An 8702-nucleotide genomic window follows, 5' to 3' on the forward strand; every position below is an offset into this window, starting at 1 on the left:
ATGCGTGATCACACTAGCCGTCACACGTCATCACACCGGCCAGTGCGAGAGTCCAGCGCATGCGCGATTCTCTAACTGTGAACCGTGCATGCGCAGGACTCTCACACCGGCCGGCATGGTGACGTGTAGCAGCCGGAGTGATGACACATAGCGTGCACAGCAGGGACTCATGCTGGTGACTTCAGGCCGAAGTCGCCAATTAATGGAGCCACCAGCAGGGTTGGGAGAGGAGCCAGGAGGATGCCGGGGAACCTACGGTGGGCTGGAGGAAGCCCCAAGTAAGTATAAAAATTGGGATTTTTAAACCTGCTCAGTATCCCTTCAAGTTACAGTATTATAATTAATCTAAAGAGAGGAATGGGGATGGGGAGGCCATCAGTTTAATAAAAAAAAATTGTAATAAGCTTTACCTGGTTTCCCCTTACCACTTTAAATCTAAGTAAAAATGTCAATCAACTGAACAGTTCAGAACCTGAATTGTATAATACACATATCATTAAGAGTGAAATAAGTTTTAAAGGGAAAGAGAAAACTGGCTCTCCTGCATGTTATGAGCGCTAACACCGTACACCGCACACTGAGGAGGACTCATGCTTGGTGGAAGGACAACACAGTCAAAGCATTCTTCACCGAGATCACAGAGCGGGTGCTTCAATCGAGAGAACAATTACAGAACAAAAGGAAATCCAGAGCCGCAGTTGTCAGGTAGCACCTCTTGTGGAATTATAAGTATTACTGTACCTGGCCTAAATCCAGAAGGTGTGTCACAGCGTTCTATTGTGAGCCTGTGTCGTAACCCATTGCCTAGGTGTGTCCCCTACACGTTATAAATACCTGTCATTCACAACTCGGAACACATGTGATAAAACACAGCAACAGGAGACATCTAAAGAGGAAATCTCCACTCTCACCACGAGGTAGGCATTGATTCTGCTTCATGTGCCTTGCATGCATATATATATATATTTGAAAAGCATTCTTCTGTCCATTGTAATTTCTATTCTCAATCATGACAAGAAGGTTCCCTCAAGAAAGTTTTATTTTAAATTATTATTGTCATTCATATGACCATATTCTTGTCTTGCAGACATCCATATAAAAGTAGATAGAGACAAAGTTCACAGCCAGTAAATCTTACCTAGTGTTCGTTTTTCTGTGGTTCTTGTAACTGTTAAATCTAAATCATTTTGTTTACTTTTACCAAAATGAATTTCGCTGTAGGCAGCATCACAGAAAGACACAATAGCGCGCTTTAGTATCTTCCACATTCTGTTTCTCCATGTGTCATTTTCTAACTTATATTTGTGATGTGCTGCTGCGGAGATCCAGGGGGCCTTTAAAAAATGCTATAACAAAAAATATGACATACAGATAGTCCCCAACTTACAAACACCCCACTAATGACCCATCAATACGAATGGCACGAAAATATAAAATTTCATTTTGTAGGTATAAATTTTTCAAAAATCCCTTGTAGTTTTTGTAAAAATTGATTTTAAAAAATTAAAAAGAAAATGTTTTTTAAATTGGTAAAATTATATTTTGCTGCAGTACCCTGAGGGCACAGGGGGACATGGGGGAGGGGGGGCAGTGGGGATGGGGTGGGGCGGAGGTGGCTCAGAAGGGGACACTGAAGGTACAGGGGAACAGAGGTGACATAATTAGTGGGAGGGGGGACAGTGAAGGCCCAGGGAACAGGGATGACATAGAGGGGTAGTAAACTGAAGGCAAAGGTGGCACAGAGGAGGTGTAGGGGACAGAGATAGCACAGTGTTTTGACCTAAGAATGGATTCAGGTTAACAACAAACCTACAGTCCCTATCATGTTTAGCCAGGCACTACCTGTAGTACTAGTCATGTATGTATTATCAGAATAAAATCCTCAATATACTGTTTGTCAAAAAGAAATGCTAGAAATGGCATTTTCAGTATCTGTCAGCAGGTCTACTGAAGAGAAACGACATCCTGCTCTTTACTTGAACCCATCTACCTGACAAGACCTCTAACAGCCATTTTTTTCACAGAAGTAGCTTAAACGTCAGCAGCTATGTGCAGAGAAGTAATGACAGTTAGACACTTTGTCGGGTGAAGGAGACAAGTAAAGAGGGGCATCCCTGGCCATAGGCAGGAAGTTCACCTGACACCGGGGGATTCCTGTCAGGAACAGGAAGGATTGGCATATCTTTCTCCATGGCATATCTCTGGAACGATAAAAGGATAACCTTTGAGCACATACTTTATTCTTGTGTATTATTATTAAGTATTTATAAAGCACTGTCATCTTCTGCAGTGCTTCACAGAGTGTATAGTCTTGTCACTAATTGTCCCCAGGGCCAATTTAAGCTATTTAGGGGCCCCAGGGCAAAAGTAACTTGGGGGCCTTCTACTGATCTCCCACCCCCCCATCAAAGTCATCTCCCAGACCCCCCAGGTGGCCTCCCCCTGACTGCTCCCCAGTGCCGTGAAATATCTTACCTGTTTCAGTGGCGGCTCTGTCCCAATCTCCATCCTTAGCCATGTTGCCTGCATCTTCTCCATCCAGTGCATGTTATGTGTAAATAACATGCTCTGGCAGGCAGCGTGGCTGAAGACAGAGATCGGGATGGAGCCGCCACAGGGATAGGTAAGTTATTTCAAGGCAGCTGACCTACCGAACATGCGGAGGGCATGGGGAGTAGTCTGGGGGAGGCCACCTGGGGGGTCCGGTAGTGCGGTTGCTCCGGGAGCTGACTTTGATGGGGGAGCAGTTAAGAGGAGGCCACCTGGGGCCCCTGGAGCAGTTGGGGCCCTGTAGCAAATGCCCCCTTTGCCTCAGGGTAGCACAGCCCTACTGTCCCTCAGAGGAGCTCATAGTTGAATCCCTACTATAGTCAGTTCAAGTAATATCACTCTTATATCAGGGTCACTGTAAAGGCCGCATGTGTGTGGCTCCTAATGTCTAAAGCAGAATTCATTTCCAAGCAAATGTTTACCCTTAGCTTTATAAAGCTTACCTGACCTCCCACCAACATAGTATGACTCTCGACAAGCAGTGGCCTCATCAAAAAGTTTACACTGTCTTTCAACAATCTACTCTTAAAGGATTAGAAAACTCTATATCACATAACTAGACAAGCCATTTTGTAACTGAACACCAATAAATATTCGTTTCAAAATTCCATCTAGAGTTTCAATATTTTTTTTTAGGAAACTTGTTGGAAACCATGGCAGCAACATACAGCTTGGTGTATAAAAGATACCCAGAATCCTCCTCTCTCTGTTCGCATTATTAGTTCACAAGTCCGCAGAAATCTGGAAGTTAAACCTATTATATCTTCCCAAATCGGTAGCTTTGTTGGGTTTACAGCATTGTTTGGTACTTTCATTTCACAGTGAGGAGGAACTTTATGCATACAAGAGGAAGGGGAGGATTCTGGCTCTACATATACGAGCTTTGGAGTGATCACTCCAATCTCACTAACATCTAAAGGTAGCCATACACTGGTCGATTTGTCATTAGATCGACCAGCTGACAGATCCCTATCTGATCGAATCTGATCAGAGAGGGATCGTATGGCTGCCTTTACTGCAAACAGATTGTGAATCGGTTTCAGCCTGAAACCGATTACAATCTGTTGAGCTGCTCCTGCCGCCTGTCCCCCCCCCCCCCCCCCGTATACATTACCTAAAGCTGGCTCCAGGTCCTCTTCTCCGCGCTGCACCCCGCACCGCATCCCAGCGTACAGTGTGTCACTCCGTGACCAGGAAGTTCAAATAGAGCGCCCTCTATTTGAACTTTGTGGTCACTGCAGTGACACAGGAAGTTAATGTACGCTGGGATGGAAGCAGGAACAGAGCGGAGAAGACGCGGAGAAGATGCCCGGGAGCCAGCGTCAGGTAATGTATACCTGATCGGATCGGCTGCCGCTAGCGTCGCGCTCCTTACACGCGGGCGATCGACGGTATTTTTCCGCACGCCGCGATCGACGGACCAATCCGATTTCGGGAGGAAATCGGATCGGCGGGTGCGTTTAGCGCAAACGACTGGCAGCAGATTCGATCCCAGTGATCGAATCTGCTGTCAAAACGGCCACAAATCGGGCCAGTCTATGGCCAGCTTAAGAGTAAAAGTGGGACAGCTTTTTTTTACAGTTAAACACACACAGCTACATAGCAGTGACCTGATAAATGCTACAGTAATCACAAGTTTGTCTGTGTAATGCAATTTTGTAAAAAGTTGAAGTATAAAACAATAAGATTTGATAAGGATTCAGTTAATCTTTGGCTAGTGATATTCTACAGATAACATATGACAGTTGTCTACACTTTAGACACTGTTGATTGACTCTTATCATAAGGAAGGCAATCAGGCAGTTCCCATTGATAAGCCTCCTTCAGAGGTGTCTGTGCTTGGCTTCCATTATACAAGCAAACACTTCACTTACCTGAACTTGCCTATTTCTCATGATGTAAGCAAATGAGAGTAGCTGGGATTGTCACACCTACAGACATTTGCAGCCACAACATTCATTGTAAATCTGCTGCTAATGATATCTAATGCCTGGTACACACCATGCAATTTCCCTTCAGAAATGGGTCAGATTGATTATTTCCGAATCGTCTGATCTAATTTCTGATCGTTTTCTGATCCATTTTCTGATAAGCTCTATACAAGATCTATCAGAAAAAGGTGTGGAGATCAAATCGGACCTGTTGGTAATAATTGATTCCACCCATCTATCGATCCGTTGAAGTGATGGGAAACTGCACCCCACACCAGGCATAACAGATAATTGTTGCTATTGTAACACCTGCATCAACTTGAAGTTCTGTAGAGTAAACACGTATTGCACCTGTTACAGCTTATTCAAAAACTTCAAAAACTACTATGCTATAAATTGACAAGACACATGTTACTTCTCCATATCTCTGTGTGCACACAAATAGGCTTCTCTTAAGAGGTGTGCAGCCTATTCTTTAGGCCAGTTTTTACACTTGACGTTTGCAATGAGATCAGATGTGTGCACCGCAAAAATTAGGATTCATATGACCCTGCGCCATGGTATATAGTGACAGGGTCATATGCATAGACCTGCCCCCACCTAGTGACATACAGGAAGTACATCACTGGGATTCCCGTCGGTCCGCCCATGCGCTGCATCACACTGTGTTCCCATCGTGCATGCATACTGCGTCCTCTCTTGGCTTGCATTACTGCGTAATCTGTACAGTAGGCATGGATCATGTGGTAACGTGCTTCAGACTTTGTGTCGTGATTGCGGATATTTTGATACTAGATTGGCCACAATGCTTGTTTCAGGTGTGTGATTTAGACACCACTGACCAGAAAGATCAGCAGAGCAGCTCTTACCCCATCTCTGAGCCTTAAAGGATGTTGTAAAACTAATAGTGTAGTGCATGAATGTGTGAGATCAGCAAATCTTTTACTTTAATGGCTGCGGAGTCCCCATAAAAAGTGTTTTTAGGTTCCGGCCATTATTGAGAGTGTCCCACTCGTTTCTGATGGCTTCACCCAACCACTTTCCATAACTTTCCACCCACCTGAAAGTGCGTTCAGTGGGAAACCAGAAGAGATGGTCAATGAGGAGCTAATTTTTCTGGCTTGCATACAAATTTAATGTAGACTGAGTAAAGCTTAAAACTGGGTCAATCAAATGCACTTCCTAATCCTGACACTTTTGATTGGCCAAGTTCCAGGCTGACACCAGTCTGTATTAATATTAGCATCTCATCTGCCATCCTTAGAAAACAACATTGTTACTAATTAATTAGTACCCACATAGAGGCTGTACAGCAATCTTTCCAAGGGCTTCCCAGGGCTCCTCAAGAAATGACCTTATTGGACACTGGTTAAGGTCGGACTAGTAGAATACTATAAAATGCAAAAGACTTGTTTCTGATGTACATATATGCTGTAGGCACTATATTCCAAAGCACTGGACAATGGAGAAATGAATTTAAGATTGCTTAAAAAAGGCTGCTACTGTTCATATAGAAATTTTTATTTAATTCCGCATTAGTCATTTTTAGCATTGGATCTGCTTTGTGATGCTTGTTCTTTTTTGCTTCCTTTAGGAATACACACAGGCCAATATGAGGCTAAATAAGATTGCACTGTTGGGTGTGGCCATCATCTTGGTGTCACATGTCCTCTTGGTGGATGCAAATAAGCAAAGAGAAGGGAAGAAAGATAAAGAAAAGGGTGGAGACCAGAAACAGAGAGGAGGCAACAAGGAGGAACGGAAGCAGCCTCCCTCAAGTCCTGCAGAAAAGGGAAAGGGTCGAGGCTCTAAAGGAGGTAAAGGCTCCCTTCAGGGAAAATTTGTCAGCAAAGAAAAAGCTGACTGTACTTGGTCTGTGTCTGGCACAGAGACTGTGGCTTTAAATGTTGAGTGCATAAAAGGAGACACTAGACTATCCTGTACCTTCGGTGGGAATCCTAGAGCGTGCTCAAACTATGCAGCAAATGAGAAGTCCTACTGGAAACAAATCACTCGGGCACTAAGAAAGCAGAAGAATATCTGCCAGGACCAAAAGGCTATTCTGAAGTCCAAGGAATGCAAGAAAGGACCACCAGAGGCCCACTTGCATTTCATTGCCCCTAGTGTGCCAGCATCAGGACCTGAGTACCCTGACCAAGGGCAGCCTATCCCAACACATAAAGCTGATCCTGAGAAAGACAGTGAGTGTGCAGAGGACCCTGATGTCCTAGAAAGGCAAAATATGGCCAAAGAGTACTGTGGGGACAAATGGAGTTCCTTGTGTACCTTCTTCTTCTCCATGGTTCAGAGTAAAACATGTTGAACACTCTCATGCTTTATCATACACACTTTTCATCTTTTTATTCCATCATTGCTATTGCAGATGTATTTAAAATTCAGTTCAATGGTCTACGCTGATTTACGTTACACGTTCAGAATTTTCTGTTTTATATGGAATTCTTTAGATACTAAAATTACAGCTAAGCAACTATCAATAAGCGCATAATAACATCTACAAAAAAGGTGTATATGTCAAGGATTTCTATTGAGCTTAATGGGTCAGTCTGTTCAAAATGCACTGCTATTTTTTTAGTTGTAGGTGATATGAGACAGCCATCTACAGTGTTTGGCCCTTATTCAATTCACTTTTTCTCCTAAGTTTTCTCCTAGGAGATCATTTTTCATCTTCTGTTTAATATAACTTTTCAGCACTTTGCAATTGAAAAAGTACCAAAATGCAGATGAAAAGTACTATCGAAATTATTCTGAGTATTTTCTTGCTTTTTGGTGGCTTAAAGGGCATTTTGTTGATAAGGTGTGAAAATATAATATTGGAGTGAATTGAATAAAAGCCATTGTCTTTCTCTTGGGAAGTTTTGGATAAGTTTTCTCCAGTGTAGTTTTCAGCCCACTTACTTCCATCTAAACACCTATACGTTTTTTTCAATTAAGGTCAAACGAAGTGAGCATTAGTGATCATTTGTGGCGCATACGGATGATCCGCTCAGAGCAGCTGGAGTACCATGCTTGGTTGTTATTTTTAATTTCCGCAGGAGGTCCCGACAGCTCACTCGCACTTATGTACCCCTCCCCTCTCTAGAGAGCATGTAACTGAACAAAATGTTTGCATAAGAAAAGGGCCACCCAAAATGATCAAGAATGATCATTTCTAATAACTATTGTTGAAATTGTGTATCTAACTTTAGAGCATCACTTCTGCTGTAGAGTCCAGGAGGAAGGATAAGACCCTAACACAATGCAAAACAGAAAATAGGGGCACCAGAGGCGCCGGGGAAGGGTTAGGTGTAGGCATTGGTGGGGAGGGGTGGTTAATGTTAGGCATCTGTGGGAGGTCAGTTAGGAATAGACTTCGGCATAGGTAGAGGGAGGGCTCGTGTGAGAATAGGGTAAGGTTTAGTGATGGTAAAATATTGGTAGATTTTACTGATATTTTGCTATCGGAATTACCACTGTCCAATAGTAGAAAATCGGTTATTTTTCTGGTGCCCAAATTTCCGATGCCCATTTTGCATGTACGTGGTAGATGTGCCTGGGAACTCTAGATAAGTTATATTTCTACAGGGATCCAAGAGTTTAATATAATATACTAAAGGGAATTTCTTGTTCTTCAAGGGAAAATATTTTATATACAACTAATGTTCTGATAAAACGGCACTTCGGTCAGCAAATGTAAATACAATGTCAAACATATGTAAGTAGTATTTACAAAATTGTTTATATTATTATGTCTGTTGTATAAACTAAACCCCTGTTTACTGGCTGTAAGGAACGTATGCCTTTTTGATGTTCGGGCTGGAAAAATCTGTTCATCTAATGATTTTTCAGTACTATGTACTTTATAATATTTTATCTGTTACTTTTCTAATAAAGATTTTTTTTAAATAATAATTTATTTTATTTTTATTTCTGTGGGAAGTTAAGTATATATGAGGCCTGGTACACACCATGCAATTTTCACAATTATTTTCAAATGTGTAAGTAATTGCATGGCTGGATAGTGTATTGGTTAAAGCCTCTGCCTCTGACAATGGTGACTAGAACCTATTTAGTGAAACCTTGAGCTGGACTGCCTAACACTGCTATTGCCTATAGAGTGCGTCCTAGTGACTTTAGCTTTGGCTGGACAGTGTAATAGTTAAGGGTCTTGCTTGTGACACAGGAGACCTGGGTTTAAAACTCACTAACACTAAAGGGGCCTTT

At 42.5% G+C, this 8702-nt stretch overlaps 1 protein-coding gene across 1 annotated transcript; it reads left to right on the top strand.

The window, feature by feature from the left end:
• The first annotated feature begins 842 nt into the window (after positions 1-842).
• Positions 843-8390, top strand: FGFBP1 (fibroblast growth factor binding protein 1). The gene is made up of 2 exons (XM_068277866.1): positions 843-917; positions 6076-8390. Exon 2 carries the CDS (start codon positions 6094-6096, stop codon positions 6802-6804), a length of 711 nt encoding a protein of 236 aa, XP_068133967.1. The 5' UTR covers positions 843-917; positions 6076-6093; the 3' UTR covers positions 6805-8390.
• Positions 8391-8702: the final 312 nt, after the last annotated feature.

This window comes from Hyperolius riggenbachi, chromosome 1 (genome assembly GCF_040937935.1).
Source record: "Hyperolius riggenbachi isolate aHypRig1 chromosome 1, aHypRig1.pri, whole genome shotgun sequence".
NCBI lineage: Eukaryota > Metazoa > Chordata > Amphibia > Anura > Hyperoliidae > Hyperolius > Hyperolius riggenbachi.